This window comes from Pleurodeles waltl, chromosome 12 (assembly GCF_031143425.1).
Source record: "Pleurodeles waltl isolate 20211129_DDA chromosome 12, aPleWal1.hap1.20221129, whole genome shotgun sequence".
NCBI classification, from domain to species: Eukaryota; Metazoa; Chordata; class Amphibia; order Caudata; family Salamandridae; genus Pleurodeles; species Pleurodeles waltl.
Window position 1 is genome coordinate 656,547,191 of NC_090451.1, and position 25,512 is coordinate 656,572,702.

Here is a 25,512-nt window from a genome sequence, read left to right on the forward strand (position 1 = left end):
GTAATAAATATATTTTTTTGTATTTTTGTTATCATTATTATTTCTTGGTTGTTCTGTATTGTGGACAACAGTGAACATTAGTTGTAGCTCATTTCTCTTTTCTTGTACTCAAGTATTTTCCCTGGATGGGCTACTTATTAAACCAGGGAACCTCTATAGTCTTTTCTCTCTGCTATGAGTAGTAAACATAAAAAAATCATGCAGTGAAGGATCAGATAGTGCAGAACGTCTGCTGCAAACTCTGGAGAGTATAACAAAAAAAAAATGTTCCTAGCTCACAAGGATCATAAGTTACTAAAAACGCAGAGACAAGTTGTCCTGCAGTAGAAAACCCTTCACAAAGGTGAATTAGTCACATATTTGTTGCCTATTGCTTGGTGAAACTGTACTAATGAGGTAAAACCTTTGCCCGAGTGTTTAAACTGTGTAAATGACAAAATAATGAGGCAATGCTATAACAAAACATGCGGCAAAATTTCCTTTTTATTGCTACATACGCCCAGGGGCCTGTACATTACTGGTAGTTGCCTCACCTGCAAGTCACACGCTCACACGACGTGCCACCCGTTTTGCCAAGTCAGCCGCCCTCACTGGGCTGAAAGGTCAGAATCTGTCCACCTTCCCTTTGCTTGGAGTCTTAAAAAGTGGGAGAAACATACTTCTCATGGCGCCCGAGTAGAACAACTACCAGAGAAACCACTCGGAATGAAATGAAGGTATGCGCGTTATAATCGCCACCAAACACCTGAGGGGATGATACCAAACACTGGGAGTGTTAATCACGCAAGGGACCAGCTTTGACAACATCTGCAACACCGTGGGAAGATATTTAGAAACCTTCGCAGTGTGATACCAAAGGCAAAGCCACACTCGGGTGTGGGCGGCCAATCTTTTAGCTCTGCCAATGCTTATTTTTTATGGTCTTAGCAAAACCCCTTTGTTTGGAGGGCTGCAGTGTATATATATTAGTAAACCTTTCACACATGCGAACACCTTTCCCCGGTAAACAAACCGCACCCTGTAACACATACCGCATACCGTAGCGCACGTACTTAACCACCTGAGCGTGCATCACATATTTTACATATTCTAGCTCACTGAATATCCGCCTTTACATACTTTACACCGCTCCAATGCAGGCAACAGCATCGCCATAAAAGCCTGTCACCTATAACGCCTCTACCTGGATTGTAGTTCATCGAAGAATGGGCAAGCACATCCTCTTCACCATCACATCTATGGTCTCCCCGTGAAAGCCCACCTTCATTCTGCTATACCTCCAATGGGCCTCCAACCCTAGCAAATAACCTTTGCGCAATATGTAAAAACGTTTACGTCAAAAAAAAAAAACAAAAAAAAAGGAAAGACCACAATGTTTTGCCCCGTAGAGCGGGGCGGGTCCCAGTAACTGTAAAGTACTTAGGATAGGCAGCCCCTTCTTTTTCAGACAGTCATTCTTTGGGGTCCAAACTCTCGCTACACTGGGCAGAATCAAAATAATGTAACCCCTTTCTTTATCTGAAACAGATTACCGCCGCTTGTCAGTCTGAAAACTTCTTCCAATGTAACTGGCACAGCGTTTTTTCACATCCTGGCTTTTTTTTTTTTTAAGAAACAAAATATAATTTAATATTGGTCTTCTTTAGCCTAAAACGAAGCACCAAACATGATAGTAAACTTATAATCGGTTATTCGAGGTCTTGTTAACCCAGAACCACATTTTAACAGTAACAATTTAACCTTGCTATTCGTTCATGTATTTTCTGATAGTGCAGACTTCGATGCCATATCCTCGAGTGTCTCCGTATATGGAAACGTATTCGAATAGGCACTATGCATTATCCGGCAGAATGACTATCATGGACCCTGAAGTTTGAAGTCCGGAATTTATCTGTCAGCAAGGAGCAGCCAGGTGGCAAATATCACTGGGAAAGGAAAGCAAATAGAAGCATGGTACCTTATCATCGGAAAAAAAAAAAAAAAAAACACTTATTTTGTAGCTCAGACCCAAACACTAGAGCAGAAGATATACAAATAATGTTAGCAAATTACGAGAAACACACAAAAACTGTGCAGAAGGAACTGTGATTCCATAAATACAATATTAAAAGTAGTTATTTAATACCAGTGTGCTGGCGGTGGGTATAAAAACACTCTTCCAGATAGGAACTACACAGCGGCATGCGATAAGCTAAACTGAAGTTCTAACTTCACGAATGTGCAAACCCACTCTGTTGACATTTTCCATTTACTCGTTATAATCATACGACCTGGTAACAATTAAATGGGGCGAATGTTTCAGAACTGCCAAAAGATTAAACAAGAAAAATAAATAAACAGACTAATGTGCGGGAACGGCTTTATTCATGCCCACACACTTGCGTTTTACACCTGTCCCTTGACTAGAAGAACCTTACATCTCAATGAATTTCCTGGCATAGTGCACATTAACGACTACATCACCTTTAGGAACTGTCGAAAGGAAAAAGCAAAGAAAGGTAAAAGGATTTGCTCAGAACCACACAGCATAGTCAAGCTGACAAGCCTACATTCAAGCCAAGTTTCCCCATACAGAAATCTACCAATTGTCAATTTGTCCCCATCTCTCGTTGACAATCCTCACATTCCGTTCCCGGGTGAAATTATAACCAAAGTGAACGTAGAAGTGTTCAGGTCTTTGGGACGTGATTCCTCCTTTAGTATTCTGTGATACCACAAGGTATACCCTCGCAATTACATTTTAATATGTTTGTCTGAATAAGTTCTGTGACATGGTCATATATAATAATCTTGACCTGGTTTTAGTTTTACCTTCACAGATAAAAACAAATGTGTTTCTTTGGATAACAGTCTAGTGATTGGAATAATTAGTAAGCCCACAGTCCCTTAAAACTTTATAAACGTCTCCAAACCACGGTATTCGCCATTCTCGCAAGCAATGGTGCTTTAAAAATACACTACCTGGCATGGCATAAGAGAATAAGTTTTGGTACGAAGCACCGGGTTTGTTTGTCCTGTTACACTCCAGACTGGGCTGCACCCTACCACCCTGAAGTACAAGCCCAACTGAACACATCCTTCTTTCGCAACAGCAACCTCAACATACCCCCATCTCCTCCCCAACCGTGGTCTGCCTACTCCCTCTAACCCATCGCAAGCCAGCCCCATCATACCCGGGCTGGTGCTGCTCCCGGGCTCCAAGGCGGTCGCCATCTTCAGGGCTGTGGGGCTCCCTCGGGGTAGGATTCTTGGGGTGACCACCAGTCCAGAATATTCTTGGACAGTCCGTTATATGAGACGGAAACCCTCTGCCCTGTTGCTGCTCCTGTAACGTACGTCTTTTGTCCAGTAACTACGGCGAGAAGGGCCTGAGTTGAGGCACTTAAGTGCCTACGACCAATGAGGTGGACAGAAACACATTCTACAAGCGGTGCGAACCGTCCGGCCCTGTAACGATTGGTTAGAGAAATCCTTGTCATAGGATTGGTTCAGAAGCTCTTGTCTGTAGCTGATTGGCTACATGCATTTAGAGGTCTTAAATTGGATTTTGGATTGGTTGGGATAATCTTGTACAAATTGATGATTGTTGCGGCGGACTGGGAAACTGCAACGAGTCTGGGATTGGCTGGAGCCACAACATTTAGTTTTCATTGGTTGTGAGGCCATCGTTTCTAATATTTCTGACACCTCCTGTTGCTGCAGGTCGCCTCACCCCTGCCTCAGGGCGGGCTCTGGAGAAAATAAAGACGCAGTTTGTTTCTGGGTGACCCACTTTTGTGGGAGTAAATTAACGGGTAGGGATCCGAACCACGTGCCCGTTTGACAGCACTCATAAATGACACGAAGACCTCCGCAAAAACCGGGTGACTTATGAATGGAATTAGTTCTGGTAAATTGACTGCGTGGGCTCCCTATTGCTTTATGTGGCGCAATCTGCCACTCGAGAGCCACCCGGGCTGTATTTTGTCATGAACACGTCATTTCCTGCTCACTTCCGCCCGCCGTTTCTGAGAGGGCTAAATCATGTCCATTTGAACTATTTTTCTCCCTTATTTTGGGCATCAAATTGCATTTTTGAGGAGAACAACTATATATATTCTCATTACAAATGAAAACAAAAGACAAATGTACAATAACAAGCGAAAATAGCAAAACAGCCAAGGTAAATACGCTCTTAGTAATGGGCCCAAATGTACGTACAATACGGACATTGTGTTTCAGGTTGGTGAACAGAAGTACAAAGATGGTAGCACCTGCAAAATACGGGTGAGTTCACAGAAAACTTTAAAATTATGTCTTATAAAAACAATTACTCCTGGATAAATACATAATAAATGGCCTAAAAATCTCGTCCAGTGTTGCAACTACAGCACGTTTACTGAAGCGGTACTGTACTTCAAACACCACCACTCCTTTGGACCTATTTAAGTTGAAATCGTAAATTAGTTTCTCCTACTTCTGAGTTTGAGGCTTCCACAGGTTACCTTTGGCGAAAGTAAAACAATTTAACTAGGTAACAAAAAATAATCATAGTTTGTTTTTTATTACCGAATCATAATCATGGTTAAAACTGTAGATCTTAACAGTTTTTACAACTCTTTGGAAATTGTTCAAATACATACCTTCGTGAGCATAAAATAAGGGGACCCCAAGAAAAGGTAAACAATATCAATACATTCTTGCTAACAGAAGAAATATTGTTCTAAGTTATTTTGCACTAGTTTTTAATCAGCTCCGCTAAGTACCACACATCAGGTGTGACTCTAACGCACTTCAGTGTGATGGTCCGCATCATGGCTCTGAAGTAAAAAATCATGCATTATTGCGCCTCTTCAGCTGTTAAGGGTCAATCAATCAGGGATCTGTAAAGCGCACTACTCACCGTGAGGGTCTCAAGATGCTGGGTAGCGCTATAATGCACAGATCATCTGAGCTGCAGTGCTGGCCTGAATGCGCTGTGCGGCCGGCACGCTAGGGGCTGGCTGTAGGTGCACTCGCAGTGGAATACTCTGTTACAATGTATCTAAAATTTGTTACGTGAACAAAAGACACCCCTACCCCCCCCCCCAGCCCGGTTGACCCGTGCATGCTGACGTCACAGTCAAAGAGCATCCAATATCCAGACTAGTTGTTACTACCCTTGCTGCTGCAGCTTTTTATTGGTTGGGTTTAGTTTGGAGGCATTGCCAGAAGAACTTAGAAGTTGCGGCGCTGTGCAGAGGCTGAAATCCTCCTCTGACCCCCTCGCTCACCTCAGCAGGCCTGGTAGTGCTGGTCCAGGTCGGACATCCTGCGACCAGTGACTGGATGGCCCATGGCTGAGTGACACTGGTCTCTGCTGGGGTGGCCGACCAGCTCTGAGCTATTCGAGCAGTAGCAGTCCATCCCCTCCTCCCATCCCCCCAGCCCCCTAGCGCCTTGAGACCCTAGCGGATGAGTAGCACACTTTACAAATGTTTGATTGATTGAGCTGACCTCGTGGCCCTGGGCGCAGCCGGAGTTGGCTGCTTACACCACCACAGCCAGCGCAGGAGAAAATGGAATCTGCAGTGCCTCCCAATTCCTGCCAGAGCCCCTCCGTGCAACAACACTTGTCTCCCGACAGCACATGATCACCGCAATGGACCCAGCCCACCGGGCTGCAGCCCATGCATTCAGTGTCTGACAAGCTCATCCACTTGTGGTGCCACAGAATGGTGCAGTGTTGTTGCCAGGACAGAAGTTAGTATGAGCCCAGAGTCAGTGTGGTATGTCATACATAAACACTTTTAAAGTGTAATTCTTGTTTTTTATGTTTCCCTCCTCTTCATTGCTTCATTTTCTGGCAGGGAGAATGTCACAGTCACTCAAATGTCACTCATAATTACTCTGAAATTCTGAAAATGTCACACATAGCAATCTGAAACCTTGGCAGCTATGTTTAATTAATTTTGAATGTGTTTTGAATACATTCTATTATTTACCCAGAAAGGCGGTCTTTGTCCAACCATTTAACGGGTCTCCATTTAATTGAGGGGACTGACAGTCGAAATATTGTTGAAGGACAGATATTTTGTGCCACTAGTATTTTGGACTCGATATCCCTAGCCAGCAGCCTCACCGTGAATGTGCTTCTCTCCCTTTTGGGCCTATTCTGTGCTGCCCCAGACACTGCACAACTCATCGTTTCTGCCCTTCAGCTAGTGCATGTTGGGCCCTACAGTGTTTCAACTTGGGTCCTTCTCTGTCCCCCCAGAAACATAGTTTGATCTCCTCACATAACCTGCTCTACTTCAGAATATTGTACTGCTCCCTGATGCACTTGTCAGAATGTTGCTTGCCTCAATTTTGACCACGCAGTTAAAGACAATCTTTTTTTTATCCATAGTGAAAAGCTGCACAATCACAATATTGGAAAGGCAACAGGAAGCAGAAGGGAAAAATTCTTTTTTTTTTGTTGAGAAATAAATATTTGCAAATCCTACTTATGTTCTACATCGTCAGTGAATTACTGAAAGGGTAAGCATCTTTCAAAATCTAAAAGTCAAAACGATCAGATGTATATTAGTTGTTGAATAGGACATTAGGAGTCTGATGTTGTACAAACTGGGAGTTAGAGGGCAAGGCTGCCCCGTGTGGTAGATGCCAGCATTGTTCTTGTAGGTATTGCGTACAGCAGCGCATTCTAATCTTTTTATAAGCACAAACAAATATTTAAAAGAACAGATTTTTGTGACCCACCCAGCTCTACTGGACTTGAGCCAGGAATTTTTTAATGTAACTAAAGCAATGTGTGTCATTTACAGACAGCACATTTTAATTGAAATGACCACTAAATTTGTAAACACATGCAGTTTTTCTTGGAAAACTATATTGCACACAAGTGATAACGTGGAAATCAGGTTTCATTTAATATTTTTCATTTGTGCATCACCAAGTACAGTGTTGTGTTTGATCCTATTAAAATCTCTGTTTCCATCACACTTCATAATCCTGCAGTCTTTCTTTTCGCACTTTCTGTACCTTAGCAAGATTGTCACATAATTCACTTTACTCTTTGTTCTCTGACTGCAAATTGAGAAGAGCTTTTAAACACCAATCCACAAGTTAACAAAAATAAGCAGCTATTTGTCAGAAGATGTAGCCTGACACTTTATCACTGGTTTTGAAGCACAGTAAATATGACAAGGTAAATACAGAATTTAAAGGCATCCTTATTGCTTGGACTTTAGCGAACCACTAAAATCGGCTTGTGACCCGCAGTTTGGGATACACTGATGTAAGCCATAACATCCAGGGCACCTAAAAAGAGCAATCATTAAAGAAACATCTTTTTTAATCTTGTAAATATATGAAATTCTTGTAATCCATATATCAGGAAAGTCATATTTTGTACTTAGATCCATACAAGCTGGCTTTCTAATATATGTTGAATATACTTAGTGCACATTAGGTAAAATGGCCTTCAGGGACCATAACATATTAAATCAATATTCACAAATATATTTTGGTGCGTTCCACTCACTTATCTGCTCAGTCCAGACTTTTTTGAGCTCAGAGTCCACGTATATTGTTAAAAAATAAATACAATTACAGGAATAAAAGAAACACATTACATCGATGGCTGCTATGGTGTTCACTTTTGTATACAAATATAATGTAGTCTGTTCTCATAAGGTATAAATTGTTTCACACTTGTGGGCCACCCAGTTGTGCACCAAATCACAGCATCTAGATTGTTTTAGTGCAATTCAAGTAGTTCATGGTCCCAGTGTAAGTCTTTGTGACTACTTGCTCTTGTTTCAGTGTTCAACTCTCCTTCCGCCAAAGCCACTGTGAGTGTCTCACATTTCTAGTTTCAGTGTTTTTAATGCTCAATCCAACACACTATCTCTATTTCAGGGTCTACCCGTCACATTGACAGATCTTGGTTCTATCTGCACCAGAACATTTCTGTCCTATGTCACCATTTGTGTTCTCTCCCAGTTGCAAGGCTTGTGTCTTCCTGTCCAAGTATCTTTGTCCCTGTGTCTTCTGGTGACAGTGTTTTAGTCAGTCTGTCTCTCTGTGCCCGTGATGTTGGTGCAGTTTTCAAAACGTAGTCTTTGGCTGTGTGGTAGGTTTACTAGAGTTCTGTAGGGGCGCTTACCGGCCATGCAAATGCCACATCAAGTTGCACTGCGACACAACTGTGCCTACAGAAGCATTAGTAATCCTATCCTTGTATCTGGTATATTATCATTACTATTGTGTTATGAAAGGGGTGAGTTTGTGTGTGCTTGAGAGAGAGAATGGGAGTCTCACATATGCCCAGCCATAACTGGGCAATTGGAAAAGCAAAGCTGCAGAGGAGTAAGCTCCTTGTGTCATCTTACACTTTTTGTATTAACCTATACCCGCGATAAGGGTCTGTCTTTTATACTAAAAGTGCAAAGATCACTTCTTAAGATTGATGTTGAGGGTCTTTGACATCTTGGACGCTCACACCTGACGAGGGCGAGTTGGCGGGGAATCAGCAGAGTGCGGGTAGCAATCTACGGACCGGACCGAAGAAGTGTTCCACTACTCTATTGAAAAGTTTGCGTAGACTACCCAGCAAGTATAGTCTTAAGGTCAGAAGTGTGACATGGAGCCATGTATAAATCTATGCAACCTATGTAGCACCAATGTGCTTACTAGCAACAGAGTAAAAAACAAAAAAGTGCCTGGCTCTGCTTGCCTATCCCTTACCCCGCCAACTGGCATCTAAATACAACTCGGGGGGGGGGCGTGGCCAACATGGCAGCGTGATCGGACGTGTTTTTGTCCGTGCTCCGCTGCCCGGGCCTCTGAAATAGCTTCGCAGCTCCAGATGGGGTGAAGCCGGGGGTCCGACGGAACGTTTCGGACGCCCCAGACGATGAGGAACCCCGGAGGGCTCAGGACGCCTGCATTGTTGCCGAACAGGACGGCAGAGCCGCGGGACCTGTGCGGATGCCCGGAGTAGGCGGGCGTGGCCTGCGGCGGCTCGGGCTGCAAAGCGGCCCTTGAGCCTTGCGGCTTTGTGGCCCTGGGAGTGGTGCGGCGGCGGCCCAGGAGGGCGCCACGCCGCTGGTGCCCTGCAGGGCTGTAATGAGCACCTGAGGGGGCTGGAGCGCTAGTGCCTGGGAACGGTGGGAGCTGGGCCCACGGCGGGAGGTACGGGTCAGCTCCTGCTGAACCAGGCATCTGGATTAGGGCGACGAGCAGCCCTTGAGGAGGTGGGGCCCTGGGCCCATACATCGGTGGTGCAGGCGGCCCGGGGAGGACTTTAACAGCGCAGCGATTTAAGGAGCGGCCAGGCAGCGAAGTGAGTCACCATTGTGAGAAGAGGTCAGTGGTGATTGGTGGCGACGCTGGGCCAGGCATTTAGATCCGGGGCGATGGGCAGCCCCTGGTGAGACGGGACCCAGAGCCCATTGATCGACGGGGCAGGCGGTCCTCGGAGGTCCCTATTGGCACCAAGACATAAGGAGCAGCTGAGAAGTGAAGTGCCTCGCCACTGAGAGAGGAGGTTAGTGGTGGTTGGTCCCTTCGTTGTGCCTGGGGTGATCCGCGGGTGTACTTCTGATGAGGCTTAGATTGACCTCGACGCCCGATGCGGCAAGGGTGCTGGAGTGATGGCGTCTGCTAAGGGCAAGCGAGAACAGTCGGTTAGAGATATGCTCACGGGGGGCTCGTCCAGTGCCAGGCGGAGCTCCGGAGGGGCCACCTGCTGCGAGGACTCCGGAGGAGAGGGGCGAGGTGGAAGATGACGAAGGGGCCCTGGTTACGAGGGGCTTTCTTGCCTCCTTGTTCAACTCGCTCAGGAGCGATCTTCAAGAGCTTCGTCGGGACATCTCCCATGAGGTGAAAGAACTGAGAGCAGAAGGCACTTCCGTCGGTGAACGGGTGGGAGAGGTGGAAGATGGTGAAATCTCCCGGGGAGAGGAGGTGGCGGATCTCCAACAAGAATGCATCCGCTTGATGGAGCAACAGGATCTCCTCCAGCTTACGGTAGAGGACCTAGAGAACCGCTCACGCCGGCATAATATCCGCATTAGGGGAGCACCGTCTGGGGCTGAGAAGGACGACATTGGAGAGTTTGTGGTGGAACTATTTCGCTCAGTTCTTGGCCTAGAGGAGTCCCGAGAGATTACGTTGGATAGAGTGCATCGGGTGGGTTGAGCTCGGGGTGAGGGAGATCGCCCTCCGGACATCCTGGCTTGCGTCCACAATTATGGACTTAAGGACAGTATACTGCAACGAGCACGCAATCTGCCGGAGATCCAATTCAGAGGGCTCCAGCTTCAATTATTTCAGGACCTTTCGGCACGAACTCTGCAGAGGCGTCGTTAATTTAAACCTATTACGGAACATTTGCGTGCACAGGAAGTGTCATATTCTTGGGGCCACCCGTTCCGCCTTAACTTTCGCTGGGAGGCGCAACTCCATCAGGTGAAATCCATATCGGAAGCGAACCGGATCCTGGGCCTGGCGGAAGGTGGCCAGGACCCGAGTGTGCAACCGGGCCCGAGTGGAGAGGTCCGACCGAGTTGGAGGAGAAAGGAGAAAAGGAGGAAGCGACAGATACCTACCGCGTCGGAGCAGTTATCGGAACGGAAGTCGGCAGTGAATAATGTGGCAGCTGGGACCAATCTCTGAGTCTGGGGCGTCTGGTGATGGCTGCCTAGCACTGGGTCGCTTACTTGTGCGCCTACGGGCTGTCAGGGAGGGGCCTGGGCTGCGGGTGAATGGATTTAGCTGGTGAACTTGAGGGGGTTCCACGGCCCAGTCGAGACCCTTTCCTCTTTGGAGAAGAGTGTGAGAGGACTATATGCTTGTGAGCACCTGTTGTGCGCAGTGGTTGTTTGTTGGCGTGCTTCCCTGGGAGTCCGGTCTAGGAGTAATCGTGGAGGTGAACCCCCGTGCCCCCTTGCCTCTGGGTGACCTACCCTTGGCGACGACATGACAGTTAAATGTATAAGTTTGAATGTTCGGGGGCTGAATAACCCAACCAAACGGCTAGCGATTCTGTCGGGTCTAGAGAGGTTGGGGGGTCACATTTGCCTATTACAAGAGACCCACTTGTTACATAAAGATACGTTCCGCATGTGCGCACAATGGTTCCTAGGCAGTTTTGGTCCTCAACTACTACGAAACATGCGGGGGTAGCAATATTGCTCTCGAGGATGTTCCCCGGGGAGATAGTTGGGAAAATACATGAAGTTCCAGGTCGGTTCCTGGCTATCAGAATGCGGCTTGGGGCGTTTTTCTTTACCGTTGCTTCCCTTTATGCCCCGAACTCCCAGTAGGAGGCTTTTCTGAGACAGTCAATCTCCCCTGTCCTTAGCTCGCCAGATAGCGTTATTTTAATAGGGGGGGATTTTAATCTACTAATGGATAATGAGCTCGATCGATCGGGCCAATGCTTTGGACAGACTGGGGCAGTGTTGGAGATGGGGCGTCAATGGTTGGCGGAGTGTGGGCTTGAGGATGTCTGGAGGAAGTCCCATCTGACACTGCGAGATTATTCTTTCTATTCCGCAGCGACCAAGACCTTTGCCCGGCTTGATCTTTTCTTGGCTTCGCAAGAGTTCATGTCCCGGGTTAGAGAGGCTACGATTGAGCCCAGGGCCTTGACTGATCATGCCCCTATTACTGTTGAGCTGGCAATGGAAGTAGGTCGCGTCAGTACACCGAGATGGCGCTTTAAGGACTCCTTGCTCCAGAGTGAGTCAGCAGTGGAGTTGCTTTGTCGTGCGATTGTGGATTATATTGCCTTTAATGATGATGGCAGCACCTCTATGGAAATTGTCTGGGAGGCATTGAAGGCAGTAGTGCGGGGAGAGGTTATGGCACTGTCGGCGAGGGATAATAGAGTGAGGAGAGAGAAAGGCTAGAGCAGAGAGTGGCTGTCCTGGAGCGCTCCCATAAATCGACTGGTGCGCCTAGAATTTGGCGATAGCTAGAGAAGGCGAGACAGCAGCTGAAGCGATTAGACTGGGATAGGGCGGTGTACGCAGTAGCACGTCTTAAGCACAAGTATTATATTGGGAGCAATAGATGTGGAAAGCTGTTAGCGCATCGGTGAAGAAAGGGAAGTCCCTCGGCCAAGATGGGTTCACGGCGTTGTTTTACAAGACCTTTTGTGTTGAACTCGCCCCGCTACTCACCTGACTTTTTAATTCTTTTCGGACGACGGGGACCCTAGCGCCTAGCATGCTTGACGCTACTATTACTGTTATACATAAACCGGGTAAGGATCCAGAGGATTGTCCTTCGTATAGGCCGATCTCGCTTCTGAACATAGATGCCAAATTATTTACGGGGATACTTGCCTTCCGCCTTAATCCCTATATGCTGGGCCTCATTGATCCAGATCAGTCAGGTTTCATTCCAAATCGACAATGCGGGGATAATACGAAGCGGCTTTTACACCTGATAGACAAAATGGATAGATCTCGAAGAGAGGCACTTTTTCTTTCAATTGACGCTGAAAAGGCGTTCAACAGGGTCCATTGGCCATACCGTTTCTGGGTCTTGAAACGTTTCGGCCTGGGTCCGGGCTTTCGATCTTAGATCCAATGTGCTTATTGCTCTCCTAGGGCGGCGGTTCGGGTCAATGGTGTACTCTCTGCGTCGTTTCCAGTTGAGCGTGGGACTAGACAGGGATGCCCACTTTCCCCCCTATTGTTTGCGCTATACATGGAGCCCTTTGCACAGCGCTTGCGAGACAGCCCCTTGGTTTCTGGCCTGAAATTTGGTGGAGACCACGCAGACGATGTGATTCTTACACTTGCGGAGCCTGCCACCTCTTTGCCTGCGTTTATGGAGTTGTTGGGTGAGTTTAGTCGGGTCTCGGGATTTAAAGTGAATATGCAGAAGTCCCAGGTCCTTAGTCTGTTTTTGAGCACGGATCATGAGGAAGATCTGCGAGCGCGGTATCCCTTTATTTGGTCGTCTTCGCATCTTTCCTATCTGGGGGTTGAGTTAGCGACATCTGCTGCAAAAACAGTGAACCTAAATTACAAGAAACTGGTACGAGATATACAGCGGGATCTGGAGGTATGGGGGAAACACAAGCTATCATGGCTGGGAAGGGTGGCCGCGGTTAAGATGACGGTATTGCCACGAATATTATATATATTTCAGGTGCTCCTGTTGACCCCGCCCCCCCCAGACGATTGCCACCCTCCAATCCGCGGTTTTGAGATTTATATGGGAGGGTCGCCCGCCGCGCTTAGCGAGGCAGGTTCTATATCGTCCCAAGAGCAGTGGGGGGCTGGCGATCCCGTGCCTTCTGATATATTTCCAGGCAGCCCAGTTGCGCTTTCTTGTAGAGTGGAGTCGCCCACTTACGGAGAAACACTGGTGTTTTATGGACCAGGCGGTGGCTGGCTCTCATATTTGGAAGGAGCCTTGGCTCCGGCTTAGACATAGGGCTAGAGGTCTCTATACTTCCACGATTACTGGGACAATGCTGCGAGTGTGGGATGCAGTGGCTTGCCGTTTAGAGTGGACTTCTTTTCCCTCCCCGGTGACCCCCATAGGTGCGAACCCTGATTTTGAGCCTGGATTACGCCTGGAAGGCCTTAGACATTGGCATGAAGGGGGTTGTAGGAGAGTGGGAAGTCTCTTTGACGAACATGGGGTTTTGTCCTTTGATCTGATGAGAGAGGCCTATGGCTTAGTGGAGGCGGATAGGCTAATGTATTACCAGGTTCGGCATTGGGCTCTCTTGCCGGCGAACAGAGCTTTGATGGATAGACCTCTCACGCCACATGAGAAATGGCTGTTCTTAAAGAAGGATGATAAGAGAATTATCTCGGAGCTCTATTGCCTTCTACTAGGAGCGAGCCGTCCACTGAAGTCAAAGGGCCAGCAGAGATGGGAGAGGGAGCTAGAGAGACATCTTTCGGACGAGGAATGGGACAGCATATTCTATAGAACACACCATACAGCCTATAGCGTGGCAGGGACAGAGACATCCTATAAGATCGCCTCCTACTGGTACTATACTCCGGCGCTGTTGCACGCATGCTTCCTTTTTGGTGTTTCTGATGAGTTGGTGATGTGTGGTGGCTCTGAAGTTGCTATGTGCTTCTGTGGATTTGGTGTTTCTCCACACTTTTTTGAGGCGGCGAGAAGTGCGTCTAGTTTCTCAGAAGTCTAAGGTGAACCAGCTGGCTTTCTCTGCGTGGGTGCTGCTTTTCTTTTTGAGGGGGCTATGGTGTTGGCACAGTTAGCGATCCATTTGTGGAAGGTGCGTGCTGCAGTGTTTGGGTCGTCGTTGTGTGCAATGGTGGGATTGGCGATGGCGAGGACGGTGGTAAGCTGATCGTCGGTGATTCCTGTCCAGTTTCTATGTGATGCTTGGTGTTGGGGTCTGATGATGGTGGGTCTTTTGAAGGTGAAATGGATGCATCGGTGGTCTGTCCAACGGAGTTCTGAGGTGTGACTGAAGGTAGCGCAGGTTCCTGTAGTGAAGATGGGATCGAAGGTGTGTCCTTCTTAGTTTGTTGGCTCTGTCACGGTCTGTTGGAGCCCTATGTTGTGGAGGTTGTCTAGGAGGGATGCAGTGTTGTGGTCTTGTAGGTTGTCGGGTGGAAGTTGAGGTCTTCAAGCAGGGTGTAGTTGGTGGTTGTGATGGCTTATGTGGAGATGCAGTTCGTGATGGAGTCGGCGAAGGGAGCACGTGGTCAGTGAGGGTGGTAGATGAGAGTTCCCCTGATGGATGTCGGGCAGGTATGTAGTTTGAAGTGGAGGTTTTCCATCAGGCTTGTGGCTTCTTTGGAGTCTTCGGAGTGTGTGTTCAGGTGGAGGTTGGACCTGTGGACAATGGTGATCCCCCTCCCCCCAAGGCAGCTGGGGCGGTCTTTCTGGATGATCTTGTATCCCTGGGGGATGGTGATGCTGGGCCTGAAGTGGTGTTGGTCCAGGGCTCAGTGAGTAACACGACATCCTAGGTATTGCTGTCAAGGAGGTCCCAGATTTCATAGCATGTTTATGGCGAGAATGGATGTTGAGGAGAACGCACTTCAGAGATTTCGGGGTTGTTGTGTTGTTGCGGGTGGGTTTTGCTGGGTTCAAGGTATTGGTGGCGGCAGCAGAGGCAGCAGAAGGGTCCATGGGTGTTGGCTGGAGATGCTTGCTTTCAATTGCAGTTCCGCCCTGGGTTGTGGGAGTGTGATGAGTCCTGCTGACATGTAGAGGTGGCGGGTAGCAGGACCAAGGGTCCTGGCGCTGGCCAATTCGGTCTTGCTCTAGGCACGCCAGCTGCGCGACCACGCACCAGCCACCATTAAGTATGGAGGGGGGAGGAGAGGACAGCTGGGAGTCAGATAACTGCGCGAAAAAGGGGTTGGGGCCGCGGGGGCAGAAGCAGTGAGGAGAGTAGGAGAGAGGACGGGGGCTGCGCGGGCAGCAGCGGCGGGGAGAGAGAAGAGAGTGATGAGAGAAACAAGGAAAAGATAGAGGAAAGCAGAAAGCAAAAGGTACAAAAACAGTACACTAAGGAAAAACAAGGTAAAAAGAGAAAAGAGGCAGAGAGCAGCCCAACAGAAGAGCAGAGCTCTCCCACTAGATACCAGGGATGAGGCGCCAGCAGAAGCCTGCGGGTGGAGGAGGGCCTCGAACCTCTGACCGAGGTCAGAATTCGAGTCAGACAGGCTTCACTTGCAGGTGGAGCTACGTGGTGGCAGAGCAGTTCACTGACTAGGTCGGTGAGGTTGCTCTTACTCCCACGCAGCGGCCACCATTAAGTAGGGAGGAGGTGGAGAGGATAACTGGGAGGCGGGAAACGGTGCGAAAAAGAGGGGTGGGCAGCAGGGGCAGCAGCGGCGGGGAGAGTGTGAGAGAAAGAGAGAAGCGAATAACAAGAGAAACGAGGAAAAGATAGAGGAAAGCAGAAAGCGAAAGGCACAAAAACAGTACACAAAGGAAAAAGCACAAAAACAGTACCCTAAGGATACACAAGTTAAAAGAGAAAAGAGGCTCCAAGGCAGCCCAGCAGAAGAGCAGAGCTCTCCCACAGGACACCAGGGATGAGGTGCAGACAGAAGCTTGCGGGTGGAAGAGGGTCTCGAAATTCTGACGGAGGTCACAGTTCGAGTCAGACAGGCTTCACTTGCAGGTGGAGCCACCCGGTGGTAGACAAGTTCACTGACCAGGTCAATGATGTTGGACAAGTCTAACCTCTGGGCTGGGTTGAGAGTTTTGCATTAATATTTGCCTGTGCCATGGTTAGGAGGGGTGTGCTGCTGGTCATACTTATCCTTTGCCCTTCGTGGACTGTGTGAACAAATGGGGTTGCATTCATTGTTGTTTTATTTAATGGTAGATTTATTTTACAAATGACCTCCGTCAGTAATTGAGTGTGTTCTGAGGCAGAGTCCTCTTTTTTGTACATTGAGGGACACTGCCTTTTTGCTACTGGAAAAGGTATGAGTTTGCCTTGTTCTTAACAAATTGGTGTGGATTTTCTTTAGTTTTTTTTAGCCTTTGCTTCCGTTAAGCGCGTGCTTTGTTATAAGTCACCTTTAATTACTTGATTCATTGTTCACTGGTCAGTTTGCTTTGAATGGTGGTTTAAGAGCTTTCTCCTTGTGTTAAAGTTGTGTGGATGTATGTTGGAGTAAGTAATTTCTGTTCTTTGTTGTTAGGATGGACGCCATGGTTCTGACCTACAGAGTCAAATGTGTTGCAACATATATACGATTTATCGTTGTGTGGGAATGTGTGCCATAATATGCACCGTCATCTATGTCTGCTCTTTTCACTGTGTAGCAATGTCACTAAATCGGTTTTGACCAAGTTTCCTGTTAACTTGTTAGGAGCTATACACATTTTAAGAGACGATCTCCTGTAGCGGGGAAGGCAGTGCTTGGTAGGACCTATTGTCTGTCAACCTGTAACTGTAATAATGAATCTTTGGAACAAATAAGGTCACTTCATAAAGTCCAGAGATGTAGATCCTACTCTAAGAATTGTCTCTACATCTCACAATTAACATCTGTGTCGCCCTGACTTAATATCCGAGTTTCCCTATTTCACACTCCGAGCCTTCATGTCCCAAGGTAAATGTTTGAGTTCCCTTATCCTAGTCTCAGTGTTTGTGCTTCCAGGTCCCAGATCTCCCAATCACAGTATCAGTATCACTGTATGCATCCCTGTGTCCTACTGTAAGCTCTTCCCTGTCCATGTGACAGTGTTCATGTACCCTGTCCCCTTTCTGTATCCCAAAGTTTTGGATTAACTCTTTAACCAAGTTAAGCTGTCTATTTATCAAGGTATCAATGTTCAAGTCTCAATGATTGTGTATCATTATATCCCGGTGTTTGTCTATCCTTCCAAGTGTCAGTATCTTCTTGTTTCTGAGAGATCTTTGTCTTGCTTTATCACAGTATTATGGTCTACCGATCTCAGTGACTCTTAGCCATACATCCTTGTCTTGCAAACACTGTTTGTATCTCCCCAATTCTATGTCAGTGTTTGTGTCTTCCTGTCAAGTTTCAGCACACTCTGATCTAAGTTTATGTCTCCCTAACTAATGTCTAGTATCTACACGTTTTTGTCTATTTTCCTCTTCCCCAAGGGCCGTATCTCCTGAGTTTAAGTCTATCTGCCAGTATCTCCCTAGTATCTGTTTCTGTGACAGTGTGTAAGGTTTACTGTACCAGAGTCACTGTCTTGTTCTCCTACTTTTTAAGGTCCCAATGTTTGTGTGTCACATTCTTAGTGTTTGTATCACAAGTCAGAATGTAGCACCAGTTTGTGACTTCTTGTCCATGTTTTACAATCTGTGTTTGTAACTTATTGTCCCAAGACCAGTGTCTCTACTTCACTGTTGTATCTCCCTAGCCCAGTGTTAATCACTGTGTCTCATTGTCTCCAAGTCTTTCCTTGTTCAAGGATATCGCTATCCTAGTGTCAGGGTTCTCGTCTCTGTCTCAGTTTGTCTTACTATCAGTTTCTGTGATGCGTTTATATTTCACTGTGCCAAAGTCACTGTCTTGTTGTAGGAAGCTGGCTCTGTATATACTATCTCAAAGTGAGTAATAGTGTGCATATAGTCCAACGGTTCCCCTTAGAGGTCGATAGTGGCAAATTTAGATAATACTAATGCTCTATTTTGTAGTAGTGTGGTCGAGCAGTAGACTTATCAGAGGGTAGTGTTAAGCATTTGTTGTACACAAACACAGGCAATAAATGAGGAACACACACTCAAAGACTTAACTCCAGGCCAATAGGTTTTATATAGAACAATATATTTTCTTAATTTATTTTAAAACCACAAGATTTGAGGTAAGTACGTTAAATGCAAGGTACTTCACACAGGTAAGTATAGAACTTTGATTTAAAACAGAAGTACACACAGTTTTGGTCAAAATGGCAATAAGGTATTTCGAAAGTGCACTCAGTGCAAAAATAAACAGTTCCTGGGGGAGGTAAGTTTGGTTAGGTTTCTCAGGAAGGTAAAGCACTTACACAATCAGTCTCCTGGGCATAGGCAGCCCACCGTTGGGGGTTCAAGTCAACTTGGGCCGGTCAGGTGCAGAGGTCAAAGGAGGGCCCAAAACACATAGGCGCCTATGAAAAACAGGGGTGCTCCGGTCCAAGTCTGCTTACAGGGGAGCAGACCAGTGGGGTTTTGTAGAGCCCTGGGGGGATACACACAAGTCCACAAAACACAGCCTCAGCGGCACAGGAGCGGCCGGGTGCAGTAGGCAAAGTAGGCATCGGGTTTGCTATAGAAATCAATGCAGGGACCCGGGGGTCACTTAGGCGATGCAGGCAGGGCAAGGGGGGCTTCTCGGGCCAGCCACCGACTGGGCTAGGATGACGGCTGCCTGCTGGTCACTCCTGCACTGGTAGGTGGTTCCTCTCAGTCCAGGGGGCTGCGGGTGCAGTCCCTGGTCCAGGCATCGGGTTCCTTTGTTACCAGGTAGTCAGGTGGGGGGTAGTCTCTGGATCCTCTCTGCAGGCGTCGCTGTGGGGGGTTCAGGGGGGCCAACTCAGGGTGCCCACGTCATTGGAGTCGCCTGGGAGTCCTCTCTGCAGTGTTTGTTGACCTGGACTCGAGCCGGGGGCATCGGGTGCTGAGTGTGAAGACTCACGCTTCTGGAGGGAAGAGAGACTCTCTTTAAAGTTTTTTCAAAGTTGCGAAGTTGTTGCAGTTTCTGAATAGTGCCACTGTTCTCTGGAGTTTCTTGGTCCTTTAGGTGCAAGGAAGTCCTCTGAGTCCTCAGAAGTCACTGGTCCCGCTGGATGCGTTGCTGTGCAGGTTCTTTGAGTCTAAAGACAGGCCGGTAAGGCTGGGGCCAAGTCAGTTGGTGTCTCCGTTGTCTCTGCGGTGCCCGAGTCAACAGTCCTTTTTTCTTCAGGTTGCAGGAATCTGATTTCCTGGGTTCAGGGTTGCCCTAAATAATAAATTTAGGGGGGTGTTTAGGTCTGGGGGGCAGTAGCCAATGGCTAATTTCCTTGAGGATGTGCCTCCTCCCTGAGGGGAGGGGGGCACATCCCTATTCCTATTGGGGGAATCCTCCAAACTCAAGATAGAGGATTTCTAAAGGCAGGGGTCACCTCAGCTCATGGCACCTTAGGGGCTGTCCTGACTGGTACGTGACTCCTCCTTGGTTTTCTCATTATCTCCTCTGGACTTGCCCCCAAAAGTGGGGGCTCTGTCCGGAGGGGCAGGCATCTCCACTAGCTGGGATGTCCTGGGGTGCTGGAACAACAGGCAGGAGACTTTGAGGCTCACCACCAGGTGTTACAGTTCCTGCAGAGGGGGGTGAAAAGCACCTCCACCCTGTGCAGGCTTTGTTCCTGGCCACAGAGTGACAGAGGCACTCACCCCATGTGGCCAGAAACTCGTCTGGTTGTGGCAGGCTGGCAGAAACTGCCCAGCCTAGCAATAGGAGTCAGACTGGTATTCATGGAGCATCTCTAAGATGCCCTCTGGGTGTATTTTACAATAAATTCCACACTGACATCAGTGTGCATTTATTGTGCTGAGAAGTTTGATACCAAACTTCCCAGATTTCAGTGTAGCCATTATGGAACTGTGGAGTTCGTGTTTGACAAACTCCCAGACCATATACTCTATATGGCTATCCTGCACTTACAGTGTCTAAGGTTTTGCTTAGACACTGTAGAGGCATAGTGCTCATGCACATATGACCTCACCTGTGGTATAGTGCACCCTGCCGTAGGGCTGTAAGGACTGCTAGAGGGGTGACTTACCTATGCCACAGACAGTGTGAGGTTGGCATGGCACTCTGAGGAGAGTGCCATGTCGACTTAGTCATCTTCTCCCCACCAGCATACACAAGGTGTGAGGCAGTGTGCATGTGCTGAGTGAGGGGTCCCCAGGGTGGCATAAGACATGCTGCAGCCCTTAGAGACCTTCCCTGGCATCAAGGCCTTTGGTATCAGGGGTCCCATTTACAAGGGACATACATGTGTGCCAGGGCTGTGCCAATTTTGGGAACAAAGGTACAGTTTAGGGAAAGAACACTGGTGCTGGGGCCTGGTTAGCAGGGTCCCAGCACACTTTCAATCATAACTGGCATCAACAAAAAGCAACAAGTTAGGGGGTAACCATGCCAAGGAAGGCATTTCCTTACACTTGTTGTTCCATTTTAATGTATCTATGTCTCAGTATTAATGTCCCTGTTAAGCATTTAGCACCAGTTTGTGTCTTTTTGTCCAAGTGTTGGTAATTCTCTGTGTTTGTATCTTACTGTCCCAAGGCCAGTGTCTCCATTTTATTTGTTGTGTCTTTATTGTTTTATATTTGAACCTTGGAACAATAAAATAACTTTACGCAATTGCATAATGAAAAAATCAATCCTCTTACAGTTCTCCCAGCTGCGGCAGCAAGGTTAAACAAGGGAGTTATCAACTTTAAATGTAAAAATGTGTACTAAAAAGAGAAGGGAATGAAACAAAAGGAAAACAAAAAGAAAAGCAAACAGTAATCTGGGCCTACAAGTCCCTCAAAGGCAGACAGTGACATTACATCTGGAAAACTAGTGTATGCAAAGCATATACAGTGCAAAATATTCAAACATATATTCAAACATATTGGGGGCCAACTTACTTCCTGTATGGATTTCACTGCACATCCACGAGGCCCTTTGGAGGAGGAGGGGTGGAGCAAAGAGAAAGAGTAAAGAAAAACAGTGGGAGAGCAATCAGAGGAGCGCCAAAGCCATGAAGAGGACACTGACTGGGTACAATGAAGAAACAAAATGTGTGGGGGCCCTCTCTGGCAATAGTTTAGTGAGGCAGTATTTTCTTTTCTTTATCTTTTTAAATCCAACTTTTACCAACTGCAAGCCAGTGACTCAATTTTACTGTTGTATCTCCCTATACCAGTGTTAATCACTTGATCTCATTGTGTCAGTTTAGATCTTTGTTTGTCCAAGTAGAACACTGTTCACTTGTCAGGGTGGTGATTTCTGGCCTTGTTTCACCAGACAGCTGGCGTGTGACTGGCTGGGAACATATATATATATGGGTCTGATTCTGAAACCAACTAGATCAAAGAGTGTAATCTAGGTGGAACCTTAAGTAATGTGCCATCTTGACAAGTGCTGGGTCAACTGAGAATAATTTCTCTGGATCCTACAAGAGGGTGGGTGCACTTACATTTTTTTTTTGTTTTAGATGAGAATTGTTCTTTAATGATATAAAAGGATGAGGGGAGAACTCACAGGTGTGCTTAGAGTTTGTTGCCCCTTACCCTTTTGAAACGATGGAATTTAGTTTTCTTGATTGAATTTGCGTCACAGGTTGCATTATGTGGCTGACTACAGCATATTTTTCTCTTAATATTTCCAAAAGTGGAGAGACGGGAGGTAAATATCAGCGAGGGCTGGCTTCCTGATTCTGTTCTCAAAAGCAAAACCTTCAGAGGGTATTCAAAAGCTGATAAGCACTGTCTGCATTTGCCATAGAGTCCTGTTTAACAGCATTGGTAGGAGAGAGAAAATCTACATATTTTCAAAAAACATTATGGCAGTGGATTATGTACCCCCTCTCCAGAGAGGAGGAAACAGAGACCTAACTCTACGCCAGAAAGAGGCAGCATGGATTTGCTGCCTAAGAGCGGTTAAATGGGCCACAAATACAGACAATGAATTTCATTATTTCTTATAATCTGATATTGTTTATTGTGTGCGCAATCTCTTTGATGTATATTATATTAACATCAGGCTGTCCTGATCGGTGCTGTCGTGAGGGAGTGATATTTTAGAAGATAGGCACGTTCAGAGAAATGTCTCTTCTTACACACTCTTAGATGGCCACCGTAGTTCTTACTGACCATGTGGTTTATTGTATAAATTGACTAATATCTAGTGGGTGTTTTCTTGTATTTAACTGTAAAGAACATGAACAATGGTGGGAATAAGCACAGGACTTGACTGTAATGAAGAATGATCTCCACTTGTCTGTACACTTCGGAATATTTATGTTTTATACATGGCCGCTGTATTTATCACTAGTAGCAACGAGGCACGCCTTTTGACTAATGGGACTTCCTCTCCGGGCCGGCATGGCTCGGGTATTAAGTGTTTAGTGGGTGCTTTTTTAATTTAACTGTGAAGTACATGAGTACTTGTGGGAAGAAGTACAAGGTTTGAATCTAATGAAGAATGACTGTAATTTGTCTCTGTACTGCAGAATATTTTTGCTTTGCACGTGCTTTAGGATGGCCGCCGCATTCACTACAAGCATTGACGAGGCATGCCTTCCGACGTCCGGGTTGAGACGGCTCGCATACTAAGCGTCTGCACCTGAGGACGCCGAAATCGGCGGTATATTTAAAACTGCGCGGATTGTCGCTTTTTTTGCCGATCCATGAATAAGGACACTCAGGAACATTTGCCTATAACATGAGTTCTTTTACTGATCATAATGATCTGGGATGTCTGAGAAGGTACTTTTGTTGTTTGTATGTGTGGATACTGTGTTGTATTGTGTATGGACTCGTTTAAAACTACTTCTATAACTGGGTCTTGGACTTTATACTTATATGGAAAATGAGAATGCAATTTTGATCTAACTTTTTCGGATTGAATCTGGTACTTACCATTGAGATTATAAAATTAAATTTTGTGGTATCAGCACTTCTGTGTAGTAAATATCCCCCAAATTGGTAAGTAGGCGTTGTTTTCTCTTCATATTAGATGTGTTACGGCTGATTCCAGGGGTATGCGGAAATACATAAAGTAATAAACCAGTCAGAAATGGATTAGGTATGTTTCATTTGGCATTTATGGGATTCACATTAATTGTTTTTATATATAGGTCACTTTTTATATACACGAATTATTTCATGAGCTGATGATATTAGGTATTCTCTGAGACTATATATTATTTGGTTACTGTATTAGTCATCACCTGTCGAACTCTCTTGCCAGTCACTCGTGCTGTTATGTTTATACTTGTTTGTTCTTATAACTGCTATTCTTATAGCAGTTCATATTCATGTTTTCTCATATGTGTAGATAAAATGTGTTTTTTGATAATGTAACATGTGGATATTTGTCTATTGTTGTTTGTGCTTTCATTTTGTATTATGTGTTACGTTACAGCCCTGAAGAAGTCCTATGTTGAAGGACGAAACGCGTTGGCTGTTGTCATCACAATTTTATATGTCATTGTGAAAAAGAAGAAAATAAAGAGAAGATTTATCACATTTTCATGTTAAAAGAATTGGACTTTTCAATATAAAATTTGTCTATCTGGAAAAGTGGTGCACCACCATAATGTTTTTAAAAGCTTTTTCCTCCCTTTTTTCATATAAAGGTTTACACCTTAGCAGCAGGTGTTTGGTTGGGGTGCACACAGAGAACAATATAATATCTTGCCTAGAACCTGGCTGGGGATATATAGGGATAGGTGCGCATTTTATGAATCAGCTGCGTTTGTTGGTTTGGAAAACAAAATCTACATATTTCTTCACCTCAATTTCTCCATGCTTTCTCATATTTTCTTAATTACCTCCTTCTCTTTGCTTTCTCTCCCTTTTTCATTTGCACCTTCTCTTCCTCTTTCCATTTCTCCTTCTTTTAATCTGCACATTCCTTCCTGGCCTCTTTCTTTTTACTGCCTGCCCTCAATTAGTTTTTTTTTTTAAAGAAACATGTTAATTGCTTTCAGAAACCATTGCTACAGTTTTATAAACCCACAATTGCCATTTTAAATACCTTTTGTGCAGCTTCCTGCTTTCTCCCCTGTTCTCTCCAAACCCAACTCTAGTTTGCCATACAGCGAAGCTCCAGTCGACCAGATTGCCTCCATAGCAGGGCTGGGTCTTAGCCTTAGGACAGCTTGCCTAGCCTGTGACATGAAGGGCTCCAATGGGACCTTGGTCACGAGAACGCCACATTGTGTCTGCTATGTAGCCTGGGATGTTAGGGCATCCAGGTGAAGGATGACAGGTTAAGGTGTTGCCTCTTTGGACCTGCGCAAGTTAATGGCTTGAAAAGTGCCTACGGTTAGAAACTCTATGTCTCCCTCCACCTTTGCTCCTTTGTACACCCCACTGCAGGACAGCTGCTTCTGAGTAGAGACCATAACTAACTACTGGGAGTAGCTGCTCCTAGGTACATACCATTGCCGTACTCTGGGGAATATCTGCTGCTAAGTACAACACATAACTTATTTCTTTGGGATGGAATCTCCTGTGCAGAACCATAGACCATTTAAGACCATAATGTTTCCATTCATCAGACTCGTGTCAACACAAGTTAAACAAACCATGATCAGGATCACAGAAACTCCAACATCTGTCAGTAAAATAATAAATCTGAAGGTTCAACTCTCCTAATTGAAAATAAACCCCCAAAAAGTGTCAACTATTTGTACTCCTTGCATGACACCGCTTATAAACAATTCGCAAAACGCACATGGATTGCATAGTAACTATACTATGTTACTTTGAGTTTCATGTAACGCAGATCTGTCTCTGTATTACCTGTTCTATACTTTGAAACTTGCCTTTTCTGAACTCTCCCTCTGGGTTGCAATGATTAAGTAGGTCCCAAAACATGTAGATCTATACTGGAACACTAACACAACAACATCCATTCATTAACAGTTCACTAGGACAACTATTTATGCGTGGACACACACACTTGACTGCATGCTCACCGTTTACCCACAAAACACAAAGCCACCATCAAGAATGCAAAATCTACACTAACTAACAACTCAGTTCCTCACTTCCTCTAGACTAAAGATGCCATGGAAATGGAAATCTGTAATATTGTTACTTATTAGATGAACTGAAATACTTATTCCCAGAGCCATTGGAATTGTGCGGGTGTGGGGATTTTCGCATAATTATAGATTTGCTGCATTTGCCACATAATCTCGCATCTGCCGCACAGTCTGCAGATTTTAACAAAAAAAAAAAATTCTAGCTCAAACGGTTCCAAAGATACTAAAAATGCATCAGCATGTGTTCCCACACAGTAGAAAGAACTTTGCAAAGGTTGACTGGTCACCTTTCTGTTACTTATT

The 25,512-nt window shown here is 46.0% G+C and overlaps 1 protein-coding gene and 1 long non-coding RNA gene across 5 annotated transcripts in view; one reads left to right on the forward strand and one right to left on the reverse strand.

Moving 5' to 3' along the window:
- Window positions 1-3,935, reverse strand: part of PIP5K1A (phosphatidylinositol-4-phosphate 5-kinase type 1 alpha) — a 93,271-nt gene extending 89,336 nt beyond the window's left edge. Inside the window, exon 1 of one of the 2 annotated variants that reach the window (XM_069218379.1) lies at window positions 3,174-3,935. In XM_069218379.1, coding sequence (XP_069074480.1) covers window positions 3,174-3,213 — 40 coding nt within the window. In that variant the 5' untranslated portion in view covers window positions 3,214-3,935. The remainder of the gene's footprint in view (window positions 1-3,173) is intronic. The other variant, XM_069218380.1, reaches the window with a different exon arrangement.
- Window positions 3,936-3,990: 55 nt separating this feature from the next.
- The window catches only part of LOC138268585 (uncharacterized), a 331,134-nt gene continuing 309,612 nt past the window's right edge, over window positions 3,991-25,512 (forward strand). The window contains exons 1-4 of one of the 3 annotated variants that reach the window (XR_011200028.1): window positions 3,999-4,162; window positions 6,368-6,498; window positions 23,172-23,240; window positions 23,580-23,683. This is a non-coding gene — a long non-coding RNA (uncharacterized lncRNA). Of the gene's footprint in view, window positions 4,163-6,367; window positions 6,499-23,171; window positions 23,241-23,579; window positions 23,684-25,512 lie in introns of those variants that run through there. The other 2 variants (XR_011200029.1, XR_011200027.1) reach the window with 2 other exon arrangements.